Source organism: Amblyomma mixtum, chromosome 7, assembly GCF_055824585.1.
Source record: "Amblyomma mixtum isolate Tamu chromosome 7, ASM5582458v1, whole genome shotgun sequence".
Classification (NCBI taxonomy): Eukaryota; Metazoa; Arthropoda; class Arachnida; order Ixodida; family Ixodidae; genus Amblyomma; species Amblyomma mixtum.
The window spans coordinates 35,074,031-35,089,002 of NC_143018.1; the positions used below are offsets into that span (position 1 = coordinate 35,074,031).

The 14,972-nt window shown below is 47.6% G+C and overlaps 1 protein-coding gene across 1 annotated transcript in view; it reads left to right on the plus strand.

Annotated features, from left to right (window-relative positions):
* LOC149335632 (uncharacterized) overlaps window positions 1-14,972 on the plus strand; it is a 48,057-nt gene that overhangs the window by 5,465 nt on the left and 27,620 nt on the right. Inside the window, exons 2-4 of the mRNA XM_089552220.1 lie at window positions 537-665; window positions 5,078-5,241; window positions 6,521-8,216. Coding sequence (XP_089408346.1) covers window positions 537-665; window positions 5,078-5,241; window positions 6,521-8,216 — 1,989 coding nt within the window. The remainder of the gene's footprint in view (window positions 1-536; window positions 666-5,077; window positions 5,242-6,520; window positions 8,217-14,972) is intronic.

Below are 14,972 nucleotides of genomic sequence, written 5' to 3' on the forward strand. Positions count from 1 at the left end.
ATCTCACAAGTTGTTTTGCAGCACTGTGAAAGGTAGAGCTCACTCGTCCAGTCAGGGCCCAGGAAGACAACAAATAGCAGTCCATCAAATATTTGTGGAGTGTTATGACTATTTTTCTGACAACTGATGCAGTAATTGAAAAGGTAGTTCTGGATGGTGTTCTGAAAGTACAGCCAAGCGTTTCATTCACTGGTTAAAATAACAAAGAAAATCCGCACGAAAGCAGCACTCTGAAGGCCTGCTGCAATGTGGTGCACCGCTATTTGAAAACACGGCGTGCGCCAACTCGGCCGAGTCGACTGCGCACAGAGCAGCTGGGCACTGGTGCTCTTTCCTTCCCAGGGATGGCGCCACCAGTCATGGGGGAGCAGGGTGCGGAGGAACATGTTTTGCAGCTCGCGCCTTTCTGATTGGCTCAGATCGCTGTAGCCTTCACAGTGTTGCAAACAACTTGTGAGATGGAGTATAGTGGCTATGCCCGTTGGCTGCTGAGCTCAGTGGCGCAGAGTCTAAATCCTGGTCGTTGTTCGGTGCAGATATGGAGGAAGGGGAAGGCCAGGACCTAGCCACCACAGTGCTGACCTGTGAGGGGGACCTGCGCGACCCCGGATTCCCGGGGCGTCTCCAGAGCCTCGTGCTGCGCCTCAGGGAGCTCATCTCCGATGGTGAGTGGTTAATCTGGCGCACGATTGACAGCGTCGTCATCCTTGCAGAATTTTGTTGCGCCAAAGAGCACTACTCCCTTGCAGTAAACAGGCGCGGAAGAAACTAGGGTGAATGCTTCACACGTCAAGTTTGAAGTTTGTTAATGCCATTGTTTTTCGAAGTTTGTGTGAATGACCATGTTTAATGCCTACACACACACCACAATGATAACGTCTGAAGCCATTGAGAAATTTTGCCAAATTTTAAATAGTGCTCATAAGTATGAAATCTCGTCAATGTTGTCCAAGTATAATATTAAAGTCATCATGCGAAAAATGCCATTGTTCTTGGGTTTTAACTAAAAACAGTAGCTATAAACTCGCATGTCAGCACACAAGCGAAGAGTGCCACTCAGAAATTACAGTAAAAAGGACGTCATTTGAAACGAAAATATAGCGTAGAGCCTCATATGACTGCAAGTAATGAATAAAGCATTTTCTGCTTGTTAGGAGGTTGTTTGGAACAAACTTGCTTGCTTTTCTGCTTGAGGAATAGGAACAAGAGTAGGAATTTCTTGGGCTAGTTTAGTTTTGGGGAACTAATTAGGTTTCGAAAGGCAGTACGGATATTACCATTAAATTTGTGTGTATGTGACTATGCGAGTGGCATTAAAACTCAGGGCATTAAAAGCTTATGACATTGAAAACTCAGGGCATTAAGTGCTTATGACATTGAATTTGCCCATGCAGCATAGATATTAGTGCTGTGGCTATGTGTTGTAGCACTGTGTTTACCTTTAAATGGGGAAGTTTTTCAGACTGAGCTTCGTTACCAAAATTTCAGCAGCAAGCACTAGTCTAGGGCTTGTGCTTCTTAGCACCGAGAATTGTGAGACAGTTGCCAGAAATAAGATTTGATGTTTTGTCTTGCCGTCTTGTGACACACTCGTCACGTCCTGCATTACATGCACGTGAACACACATATGCAGAAACCACGGCCATCTGTGTGTGGTTCGTCCCGTTTGATTTGCAAGCCATTGAGTTTGCTACAATATACAGATTTTTTGCTCATATTACCAAGTATGTCATTTTCTGACATTTGTCACTGTCACTGTACTCTGGGGGTCTTGTTGCACTGTACCGTGCACAGCTACAGGTGTATTGTGACGGCCCTTTCAGAGAGGGGAGTGATTGCGTAAATGTCAGTGGTGTGGAAAATGCCACATTTGCATCAGAAGGCCTCCTAGCCAGAATTGTAGCTGTGAAGATGGTTTGCAGGTTGTGTTTGTGATACTCATGTCCTTGCTGAATTGAAACTTAGCCCTGACTAGATAGTTGAAACAAAGACAGCATCCTGTTCTTTTTCAGCTGTTTCTTAAACAGGCGCTATTTTAAGCAACCTGGTGTTTTGGGATCCCTTAGGTGTTTTAATGCCGGAGAAATGTGAAAGGCAAGGCACCCTCATAGTGTTTGATGTCAGAACACGTCAAATGGCCTCGGGTGCTTGAAACCACTACAGTGCCTTTCTCTCATCTTCTTTCCCTCATTCCTCCATCCCATCCCCCTCGGTATGGTTTGTGTCCACTGAAACAGTTAGCTGCGTCTTTCCTTTCCTTATAGGCAGTCTTAGATTTTTTTTTTCCCCCTGAGCACTAGTGAAGTCAGGACCTAGAATAAAAGCATTCCACTGACAAAAGGATAGACTTTGTAGGTGAAGATTACCACGATTTAGGCCTATTTTGCAGTTAGGTGTGCAACAGCGCAATCCAAGGAATATTGGACCAGTTAATTTTGCGAGTTTTTTTGTTACGTTGATTTGTTGTGTTGCTTCGTTAACATAAGGGGCTTTTGAGCAGTTGCAGTTAATTTTGCAAGTTGCACTTGAGGAATTGTTCATTTTGTACTTAGGACCCGAAGAAGCACGCTTAATTGCTTTGGTTCTCCGTCATTTGGCCAAGAAAAGTAAGGAGCAGGTTTGAAGAAGCTTTTTTGCAGGCCCTTGCTTGTAGTGATAATATATAAGCTTTTGAGATTACCCAACAATCACAAAGGTTCCCGGAACGCTCCGGGCAGAGATCCGAAAGGAAGGCTGGTTGATATGTTGTCTGCGAGCTTTCTTGCGTCTGGTTTGATTAGTAACCAGCATTTATCGTTAATAATATAGATGTTTCCTTTATATGTGGCATGTTCCATACATTATTGCCGGTGCTGTTAGGCATTTTCCTTGAAACCTTGGTGACTGCACTGCAGCGATGTGGCATGTCGGCTGTCCGAGACCTTTTCTTTCGGGAGAAATTTTGGTCATAAATGCTCAGTAAGTTTGAATATATGGCACATGTGGGTCACCTCATGTCTGTGAGAGAACAGTTTCTACAGAGAAGTGAAAGCCAGACCAATTATAACGAAACGAAGATAAATCTGGCAGCCATTGTTCACACTGGTTCTTGTTTTCGGTCAGGTGTGAGGTGTTTTTCACCTCAACTCCCATCATTTTCTCTTCTGAATGTAATTTGCTTGCTGTGCAAAGGTGTGTAGGGGCCCAGTGTTTTTTGAAATGTCAGAATGCTGCTTTAAGCCTGTCCTCTGCAACTGTTCGTATTTAGGCTTCATTGACCTTGCGTGGAACTGGAAAGCTAGTGTGTGTGTGGGAAAGGTGGGACAAAAATTGTGTGGGAAAGGCATTTGCTGCTGCAAGCTGCTACAAGTGACCTGATCTTGTGCTAGTTCCTTTGTCATTTTCGTGCAGCCCAGCCGTGCTCTCTTTAAGTGGGACCTTCAGCATTTCTTTATTCAGGCCATAACAGACACCCCTTATACCGTGTGTTGGTGTAGTGTTCAGCTCTTAGTTGAGCATGTGAGGTTTCGCACTTGCCTGGCATTTAGGGGTTCAATCTTAAAAGGGACACGGAGTACAGCTACACCCAGTTGTTGTTCTCTGTAAAAAATGGATTCTCTGGCCCTTTCTCGCAGTGTTGATGTTTGACCGGCAGCGGGGGACGCATTAACCGCCGAGAAATTTGGGTTTAGAAATCTTTCCACCAGTCGATTCAAACTCGTGACGTCCTTACTGATTAATAAGATGAGTTGCCAGCGTTTTGAAGTGAATGGCAGGGTGGCGTAGCCTCTAGGATCCGCTCGCAGAAATTGGTGATGGCGCAGATAGGTGGTGGCGACATCCGTGCTTCGTTTTTTTTTTTGTCCCGGCTTTCAGGTTTAATTATAGAATAAGCAGAGGTACGAAATACATAAAAATCATTTGTAGAGGTGAATGTCCCGAGACAAAAACTGTCTTGAGGCACCTCCTGTTGTTTTTTTTTTTCCTGGCTTATAAAAGCTCAGTTTTTGGTGACAGTGGCCTATTTACACGGTATCCTGTTAGCACAGGCCAGGGTTTGTTTGGCCTCGACGTTCCTTTAAAGGTAGAAAAATCGCACGTCAGAGCTACACTCGGGCTATAAGGCATGCCACAGCAGAGAGCTTCAGATTAATTTAAAACCACCCGGGGTCGTTTAACATGCATTTAAATCTTGGTATGTGAATGCTTTTTCATTTCATCTTGCGTCATGATGTGATAGCAAAAGAGGCGGGAAGCGAACTTGCCAGCTCGTGCACAGCAGCAGAATGGCTTACCTTGAAAGCAGGCTTATGTCAACAAGTAACAGACGGACTGCGAGGGACATAGTAGTGCTGGGCTCTGCATGAATTTAGACCACGCAGTGTTCTTTACTGTGGTCGCCATGGCCGGTATTCGATCCCATGACCTTGCGATCAGCAGCTAAATATGAAAGCCACCGAGCCACCAAAGCGGGCAGTAATATTATGAAATTGTCCTAGCGTTGATCGTGAAGGGTATTGCCACCCTGGCTTTGTGGAAATCCCACAGTGGAGTCTGATTGAAATAATGTGTTGGGGTCATCTGTTATGAGAATAGGGTAATAGAGTGGCAAGTTCTTGACAATTTGAGGTGTCTTGAGTATCACTTAGTTATCAGTGTCAGTATACCACCTTTTTGACATCATCCAGGTAGCCGGTTCTGGGAATACCTAGAACTATCTCTGGTGTCACACTGGTTTCAATTTCCGTACCGTCTTCATTACCCTCGTTGGAACCTTGCCTTAGCGATCAACGAATGTTAAATGGAATGTTCCGCTGATGCTTAACGAGGTTGTTGAGAACAGGTAGGCCACCTTCCTTGGCATGTGTTGTCAGCCTCTTAGCTCCTACTGTTTGGATCAGCTGCGGTTCTTGGCAGTGCCTATTCTCTTGATAGTGGGGGCACTATGGAAAGCATGGGGGTTGGCTGAAATCTGAAAGTGGCTGCAGTGTTCAGTGTGCTTCCACGTTTGTGCCCCAAGAGCACCCGGGTTGCCGTTTGCTTTGCCGCCTGTCGGTGGAAGTGTCGCTGACAGTGAGCCTCTGGTTGTCGGATGCAGAGGAGCAGCCGTTGTGGGTGAAGAAGGTGGAGCCGTGGAACAGCGTGCGGGTGACGTTCACACTCCCCCGTGATGCGGCGCTGCGGCTACGGCAGCTGGCCCAGCGTGGTGATCGGGCGCTCCGCGAGCTCGGCATTCTCTCGGTCCAGGTCGAGGGAGACCAGGTGGGTTTGGGCTCCCGAGCGGTCCTGTGTTTCTGCTCACACATTCAGCATCCGCCATGTTCTTCCTAACACTGCGCACTGGTACTAGTCCGCATTCAGGAGTGGCACAGTAATGTGCAGGTATGCTGTATAGATGAAAAGCAGGGGTTACATCGAACCACCAAAGTTAATTGTAGTCATTGTCAGTCACCCTTGAGTGAGTAGGTTAGGATGAAAACGGCATATGTGTGAGATGAGCTTGTCACTATTAACCGAAAAACCTATCAAAGGATTTAAATCGTTCTGGAGCACACTGCTTTAGCTGAATAGGAGGGTTAGGGCAGGAGCGGCACCGCCACCACCACCTGACGGTCAAAATCCTTGTCATCATCAGTAAACTGGTTTTGCAACAATTTACAGCGCTGCATGGCTACTGCAGAGTGCTCTCTGGCAGCCTCTTAGCAGAAGTCGCAACATGAGCAAATTTGGCATCTGACACGAAGTAGTGGTAATTGAGTCATGGCCTCCACAAAAACGGTATGCTCGGGCATGATGAAGCAATAATGATCATTTTGTGTAGGTGTAGAGGATACCTGTGACTCGAGTTTTCAGGAATATGAGCCGAAGTTATAACCGCAACTGCCAGGCTCTTTGTACTTTTTTAACTCTTAAGTGCGCAATTTCCGGGGCCTCCCACTTTTAGAGCTCATAAGTACACCATAATTTCTGGGGCCTTCGTATTTTAGTTGCTGCTTACAGTTTCTTGAAGTGCTGAGTGGGACAGTCTGAAGACTGCAAGGAACGGCAAAGTGAAACCAACTCTAGGTTCTGCAGGGGTGCACCCGTCGACTGGTTAATAGCTACAGCAAGCAGTTAACCATTCTGTTCAAAGTTACCAGAAGCAGCCGTGACGTTTGTTGTTCTGTTAGAATAATGCCGGTGTTAGCTGATAAGCAATGTTTCTGACATAGCACATGCAGCTTTTCCCTTTGGGACCATCCAAACTACACGAAGCAGGTATCAGCTAACAGATAACGTTTGCAACATAGCAAATGCAGGGTTGCCCATAGAGACTACCTGAACTGGTTACAATATTTGCAGCTTGAAAATAAATTTTAATGGAACTAAAAAGCTTCATGGTTCTGTAAATTATTGCAGCAGAAAGGAGAACCCACAGTTGCCAGAAGAGCTTCCGGTGTCGCCACTTAAAGGCCAGCATGGCGATGCACAGCTTAGTGGGACGCTACACAGAACAAGCACTGACAAGACTGACACACTCACATTTTTTTTCTTTGCGCAGATCATCAGCCTCACCCTTGCCGGCCGATATGGAGAGCCACCGAAGGAGATCATCATTCAGAAGGCAACTGAAGAGGGCGAGCAGGAGTCGCCGGGCTCCCCTCACGTGTCTGGGGTGGCGGCCTCCGCAGCTCACGCCGCCGCCGCGCCCAGCCGCGCGGGCAGCTCCTCCACCGTGCCCGCAGAGTCCAACTCCATCCCCAGGAGCCCCGCCTTCGCAGCGGCCACTTCCTCTGGTGGCGGCAGTGCCTTTCGTTCTCCCAACGTAGTCGCCCCACCACCCCGGGAGCCACTGCCCTTCCTCTCGAGCGGCTCGTCGCGGCTCGTGCGCCCCACCACCAAGACCCGGCCTCCGTTCCCCTTTGCGAGCATGACTCACTCAATGAAGCAGAACAGTGCCGCTGCGGCAGCTGCCACGACCACGAGCGGCAGCCGGTTTCCATTCTCACCGTCTCCTCCCCTGGCCGCCGCACTTGGGGCAACGCAGCGCCTGGGCGGCAGCACCTCCCGTGGCAACGTGGCCCTCTCTAGTCCGCTGCTGGTGAACCTCCTCCAGAGCGAGACGGGCTCCGGACCGCAGAAGCTGATGATGCCGCCGCCCCTGGACACGGGCCAGTCAACCAAGCGCAAGAGAAGGCCGCCCAAGGGGAGCAGGGGCAAAGAGGGAGCATCCCCTCCCAACTCTCCATCGCCCCCACCCCCAACGAGCCCGAGCTGCGATGCTGCCAGTGTTCTTGGCGGCCGCGGCTTTCCCCTGTCCTCCCACCACATTCCTCTGTCGCCGCCCCGCACGACTCCACCGACGTCTACGGTCTCCGTGGCCCCTCCCTCACCCCCACCACCCACTGCGGCCGAAAGCCGCACCACCACGCACCTCATCAACCCTTTTACCGGCCACTTGGAGCCCATGCCTTCCGACGAAGAGGATGATGAACCGGTTGTTCGAGATCTCGAGACATCTGAGTCGTCGGAGAACGGGGGCCACTCTGAGCGCAGCCTGTCGGACGGCGGCAGCGGTAAGGATCCTGGCAACCCATCCTCCGACACGGATTCAGGCATTGGCAAGTCGTCATCATCGCAGTCCTCCAACGACCCCGAGCCACCGCCCCGTGATGAGGTGCCTCGCGTCTCCTTGCCGCCCACTGAGGGCGAGCTCAAGCTGCGGTTGAAGCTCGACTCAAAGAGGAGCATCAAGCCGGACGTGGAAGTGTCCTCGCCGCCTTCACCTCAGGGCGAACCCCCTCGTGTTCCACCCTTGCACATATCCTTGCGGGGCCCAAACGCGGCGGTAGTGGTGAGCCCGCGGAAGCCGGATGCCCCAAAGAAGCGCCCCCCACGCTCCCCACGGTCTAGCAATGCGGAAGGCAGCGATGCTCGAAGGGGCTGCCGTAGTGCTCGGGCCCGCGGAGGAGAAAAGGGGTCCGAGCGGACGCGGGAAATGAGCCTGCTGTCAGGCGGCAGCCTTGTCCGAGTGCCCGTGTCCATGTCGCCGACGGTGGTGCTGACACCGTTGCAGCTGCAGCACCCGCTGGGCACCCGGCGAACCCTGCCCTCGCCCTCTTCCTCGTCCTCGTCCTCTTCGCCCTCCTCTTCGTCGCCCTCGTCTGCCTCTTCCTCCTCGTGCGCACAGAGTACAAAACCTGCCTGGTCTGCCAACACCACCTCACTGGGGCCAGAGGCCGACTCTTCCGTGAGCGGTGAGTGCCCGCCACCAGCCTGCCTCAATGCCTGCTCTCAGGGTGGCAGGTGTAGTGCCACTGTCACTCAGTGTAGTGTCACTGTCACTCAGTGCAGTGCCAGTGCAGGTGTAGTGCCGCTGTTGCCTCGGCAGGTACCACTTCGGGCATTGCGGTGAAATTCGGCAAGCAAGGGTGCCTTTCAGAACTGACAATGGTATGACAGTTGTAGTGACTTAAGTGCTGTGCAGTTTGTACATAGGTGGCGTTTTTGGAGGGAAAAGGAGGGCCAGACCTTGCACCAAGCAAGCATTACTTTGGCTGCTACAGCACTACACGTTGAAAGGAATTGGCATGTGGCATTGATGTCAGTGACAGGAGGTAAAGCAAATACACAAGTATTTAGCAGTGCTTGCTAGTTTCTGAACAGTGTACTTATTTTTCTCCTGACTGAAATGAAACTTCTGTTTTTTGCCTATACAAGACCATTTTCTACTAGTCACTACACGTGAAGCACATCCAGTACTTGGACAGGCAATATTTGGTGTCTGTCATGTTTATTGCAAACTTGTGCTTTTTAGCTAAGGAATAAAATTCATAATGCATTTAGAAAAATAGCAGGATTTTTATTTACGAAAGCTTGTATTTCACCTCCTGATGCACTGGCATTGAGCCTGCACATGTACATAGTGTGGTGCATCATGTAATACCCCTGTCAAACACACCAGCTACAAAAACCTCACTTGTTGTCTGTCGTTATTTTTGTTACTACGATGACACAGCTTCCCCATTTAGCATTGCATAACCTAAAGTGCCATTAGAGGGGCTGAAGCGCACTGCCCTAATGCACATAACTTGCGCACTTGACAAGGGTACGAACTATCCCACTGAAGTAAGTTTATCTCTCTTCAGTGCACGTTGCAAAGTGTGTCACCGTAAAGCTCCATATGACTGTTTGCAAAAAAGACATTAAGGGGGGACACTGGTCTTGAAAAGAAAATTTTATTAATTTAGTCATAGTTATGAAATTTTCAGGGCACATGTATTTTTGTGCGCTGATTCTAGATATGTCATTTAATTTCATGTAAAACAATTCCTTGAGCATTTATGCACTTTTTATGTACGTATTTTGCAGAGATTTTTGAAGAAAATTTGCTGCAGGAAACTCGCTGAAATGTATGCCATTGGGTTCTCTTGACACCAAGGAATACAATAAGGGTAAAATTATCATCCTGGCTCTCATAGAACTTGAGTAATAGGGTACTGCAGCTGCCACTTCAGAAACAGGAATACACACTTTCCATCTCATTTCTGAAGCGACAACTTCAAAACTCTATAACTCAAGTTCTATGATAGGCAGGAAGACAATTTCACCCTTATTGTATTTCTTGGTGTCAAGAGAACCCAATGGCATACATTTCAGCGAGTTTCCTGCAGCAAATTTTCTTCAAAGCTCTCCACAAAATACTAGCATAAAAAGTGCATAAGTGCTCAAGGAATTGTTTTACATAAAATTAAATGACATATTTAGAATCAGCACACAAAAATACATATTCCCTGAAGATTTCGTAACTGTGACTTCATTAATAAAATTTTTTTTTTCAAGACCAGTGTCCTCCCTTAAGCTGGCTGTTGGCCTTGTAAAAAACAAGCACTTCCATAGTATTGTGTCCACTGCACTTGAGACACAGACAAGGCATTGGTAATACAGTCGAACCTCGCTACAATGAAATTCAGGGGAACTTTGCAAAATTTCGTTGAAGCAGAAACTTTGCTGTCATGAGACCAGACCAGCACATTGACAGACTGGAGTGTTCATAAACGACATCTATATTGAAAATTTTGCCAACTTTGGTATTTCGCCATTTTAAAATAGTCGCCTTTGTGCAATTTTCGTGGTACTTGTGCAATTTTCAAGGTATTAAACATAATGAAAATATTTTTTTCCCCCTGCGTGCTCCTATATCGTCCCGCGACATTTTGTGGCGAGATTGTGCTGCCTTGAGGTGTATTGGCGTCGGTGAGGGGCGTGTGTGCTAGTGTCAGTGCGCGTTATAGGGGTTACATGCACCTCGAAATCGATGCTTTGGACAATGCGCCAGAAACTTGATTAAGCCGATTCTTTGAGGACGTTTTAAGGCGAAAGCCTTTAATGTCCCATCGTTGTAAGCAGCAGTTGTCGACAGAAATGTCACGCTTTTCAATTCGTCGAAACGGCCGTGACGTTACAGTGCGCGAATTTCAAACGGGGCCAATTGTACTTAGGCTTGTAACCATGCAACCAATTAAAGGGATGGTGTAGTGATGCTCCAAGTAAGTGGGACTGAGCTTAGTTAATTGCTTAATTACCCAATTAGCCTACTTAACATTTCTAGTCAGACCATATAAATAAATAAAACAAAGTAGGAAATTAGTTGAGCTCGGGAATCGAACCCCGGTCTTTGGCGTGCGAGACGAGCATGCTATCCACTCCGCCATGCCAGCTCGATGGTTTGGAATGAACAAAGGCGCGTCTAGTGAATATGGTGTCTTCGCTCACTCCCACCCTCCCTTCCCTTCCGGTGAGGTTTAGGTGTCCACCGAGATATGAGAGACAGATACATTTCCTTTCCTCAAAAACCAATTTACCGACGAGCGAGGCGTAGAACCGAATGGGCAATGGCGTTCTATGGACTCCCTGGCAGCGTTGCAAGATGCTGTCGCGTTCCACTCTTAGAGGGGAAGCTTAACATCTTAACCACACATCAGTGACCACACTTTAGGTCAAAAAAGTGCCCCTCTGAATTTTGACGAATGTTCACCGAGATATGTGAGACAGTTACTGCGTAATTTCCTTTCCTCAAATACAATTTTCATTTTCTTCATTACAGGCCCTCTTTGTCTTCTTTCACTCTCACTTCCTCTCTTCCTCTATGGTGCGGTTCAGGTGTCCACCGAGATGACAGAGAATTACTGCGCCATTTCCCTCAAAAAGCATTGCGTTCAAAGGGCAAGGCATCCCGCCGAACGAGTGATGGCGTTCTGTGGACTCCCTGGCAGCGCTACAACACGCTGTCGCGTTCCACTCCTATAGGCGAAGCTTAAGCGTAATTAATTAGCGGTTAATTAGTAATCAGGCATTAATAAGTAATTAAGCATTAATTACTGATTTGTTCATCACTTAGCAATTAGTACTCAGTTATATGTGACGCCACCAGTGCCACAGAAGCAGCGAAAGTGGTTCGGAAAACGATTTCGCCTCTACGCACTTTAGACAGTCAAAGTGCCCCCTGAATTTTGATGTACTTACTGGCCACTCGTCATTCTGTTTCTATATGGTCTCGTGTTATTCACGTAAGAGCGCTAAATAATTTATAATGCATTTTCTTCTCGTGCTGTTTCCATTCCAGTTTCAGCAGCCCTGTGACATAAATTGAGGCTTGAAAATAATGTGATATAATCGCAGTTTCTTTATTTGTGGTCATTCTCGCTCTCAGGCAGGCTGGCTTTAGCGTTGCACTGACATCAAATGACGAAGCTGTGGCCGTCGTGGTGGTTCAGTTGTTATGGTGTTTGGCTGCTGACCTGAAAGCCGCGTGTTTGATCCTGGCCGCGGCAGTCGCATTTCGATGAGGTGAAATGATAAGGCCCATGTACTGTGCGATATCGGCGCACTCGCCAGGTGGTCAAAATTCTCTGGAGCTTTCCACTATGATATTCCTTGTAGCCTGAGTCACTTTGGGGTGTTAAACCAGATAAACCAGTTTTTTTCATGCCTCGCATGACATATGTTTCCTGAACGTTCACTTCGTAGTCATTGTTAGGCTGTTAAAACCGGAACCAAAATAGAATGATACAAAAAATTCATTTAGATATTATTTTGGTGATCGTATCGTGAATGCCTTTCACATCTTTGCAAAGGAGAAACATGCAGCCAAAATGTAATGACCATACTTCTTAAAGCGGGCAGTGCCTGTACCTGCATTTGCTCCAGAAAGGAAAAAACAAAAATTTACTTGCAATGCTCGCCTGTGGCACAAGAGCACTTGGCTGTTGGTTACTTGTCACTTGCTCTGAGTCGCTAGGCTTAATGTGCTTTGCACTGAAGCTACAGCGGAAGTGCTTTGGAACTAACCGTCACTTGTCTTGAAAGTCTGACATTGTCACCTGTAACCTCCGATACAATAACTTAACATTGAAGCGAACATACATCTGGTTTCCGTCTTGGTTAGCGAGAGAAGTGAAAAGGTGGGCCAACAGAAAGCCACCATGCACTAACGGTACTGGGCTGCGTGCGCGGAGTCCGAGCTATCAGCAGTGCTGTCGCAGGCAGTCGTGTGCCAGATCTCATCTTTATGTGCACAGGTGTAAGTGTTAAAGGGGCTGCGAAACACTGCTTGGGGGGATACCGGCTATACTTCAGGTGGGTTCTTTATGTCACACAGATGCTGACTTAAAAAGAATTACAGGAATCGATGCACAGGAACGGGAGTTATTCAGTGGAGAAATTTCAAAATACAAGCAAACAAAACGCTGCCCTCAACTCGATTTTGGCGGGGCTTCCCACTCCTATTTCGCTCTCCCAATGGCGGCACCTGGCGCAACCAATCAAAACAGCCTGCCAGAGCACGTCGCGGAAGTTTGCACCCCATGGTTGCCTGCTCCCTGTAACTCGTTTTTGCTGAGACTGGCAGCGTCGTTTCCATGCCAGAGCGCCCCTGGTGTTGTATTTTTATTTTACTTGCTTTGCAGGGCTTTTATCTAAGACAAACAAGTTGTTTTTGTTGATCTAATATAAAACGCAGACAGGTGACAAAATGTGTCTCTATTTATTCACACAATTTGCAGTATATTTACTGTTTGTCCGATCATCAAGCTCGCGCCAGGTGATGTCATATCCGCTGCTAAAAACCCGCCACTGTGTGGCGACACCATCAGAGCCATTAAGTTGTTTTTGGGAGGACATTAAAATATTAAAAAACGGAATATACGCGGTATTACCGACGCTAATAGCACCATTATAACTCACTGCATGCAATCAACAGGCAAAACAGTTGACTAAGATTGTGTTTCTGGGCCCCTTTAATTCTGATCCTGCAGTGAATATCAGCAGCATCATTGAAAGTGCAAGCTGACTTTGACAGCTGTCTTTAGTGAAACCGAACAAGATATTGAGCAACATTTGGATGTGCGAAAAAAAAAATTAAAATTGGCGGCTTATTCGCAAAAACTTTGAAGCAGCGGAACCTGGCTCTGAAAATTGTTTGCTGTGTGATGAAGTAATTGCATTGCCTTGTATGGTTTGCTCACAAGGAATCGGGAATACTTAGTTGTGGCGAAAATGTTGTTGTAGCTGGGTAGGACTGTATCCTCTGCACTGTCATTTCTGTTGATAAATTCTACCAATCACTGAGTGCACTGTCGTTGATTGTAAAGGCCTGCAAACTTGCAGCCCCCTGTATGTTGGAAGTTAAAAAGATGCACAGCATAGAATGAATCAAAGGTTAGTTGTCTTCAATCGGGAGTTTTATGGTTTCACTGGTGCTATCGATTCTTTGGTGCGGGGTGGCTAAGAGCTCTGCGATCAGAAATGACATCGCTCCTTTCAAATGCTGCAGCTTGGGAGCTTTTTTGAGGACAAGGAAGTAAAATATTTTTTATGCTTGGCTTATTGGGAGTAAGCAGCATGGCTAGTCGTTCCTTTACCCCCCCTCCCCCCCCCTCACTGGTACATATGGCATTCTCCAAGGAGCACCTAAGAAAAGAGCTGATCTTGTTAGAATCAAGAATGTTAGGGTTTTTGTGTCTCCAAGAAGATGTGGGACGAGTGGTTTTCAGTCCAGCATGCGTATATTTGATAGTTGGCGTTAGTGTGCCTTTCTGCTTGCTGCCAGCAGGGCTGTCACCAGCTCTCAAATCTGTTTGGTCAGCCATCTGAATATGGGTGCAACATCCGCGTCCACCTCATCCTTCGACCTCGTTTGCTAAATACCTGCACTTCCTCACATCGAGTGACCCGCTTAAGGGGGAATTCAATCTTGAAAAACATTTGTAGTGCACCAACTCTTACAGTGGCCATTCCCCGCATTTAGCCGTTGTCTTTGAAGTCTGCTACTGGCAGGAAACAACCTGCCCCCCTGGCAGGTTGTGATGATGATGATACACACCTGGCAGGTTGTGATGATGCCACAAGGTCAGGTGACCTAGGTGGCTGGTGAGCCACCTGTTTTCCGCTCACGCACCACACTAGCACATGTATTTGCATTTGTCTGAAATGTGCAAATGGTTGCAATTTTTTTTTAGTCTGAAAGCACTGTTATACTCCTACCCTGCAAAATCCGCCTGTTTGCATGAACCCTCTGAGAGAGTCATGAAAGGAAAGGCGCATATCAGGCTCCCTGCGTCAGTGGACACCTCAATCACGCTTTGAGCCAGGTTGCTGTAGTCACAGAGAAATGTGTGCTGCATGTGTTGTCGTTGGCAATGTTGTGGCAGAAACGTGGCACTGGAGCAGTAGGCCAGCTGTGTTCGTTGGGTTAGTTGGCATGGACAACGTTGTAGACTCCATTGATTTTTAAGAAAGGAAAGAGAGATGTTACTGGCTCCCTGGGTCAGTGGACACCTCAGTCGCACTTTGTTGGCACTGGTGTCAGTGGTGGAACTACTGCGCCAATTGCGCCAAACTGCGCCAATTGCGCCAAACTGCGCCAAATGGGAAATCCTGCTACATGCTGCTACAAAATCGGTTTTTTGCCTACTTTTGCGCCACGCCTGCGCCGAAATATCTCTGAATAACTC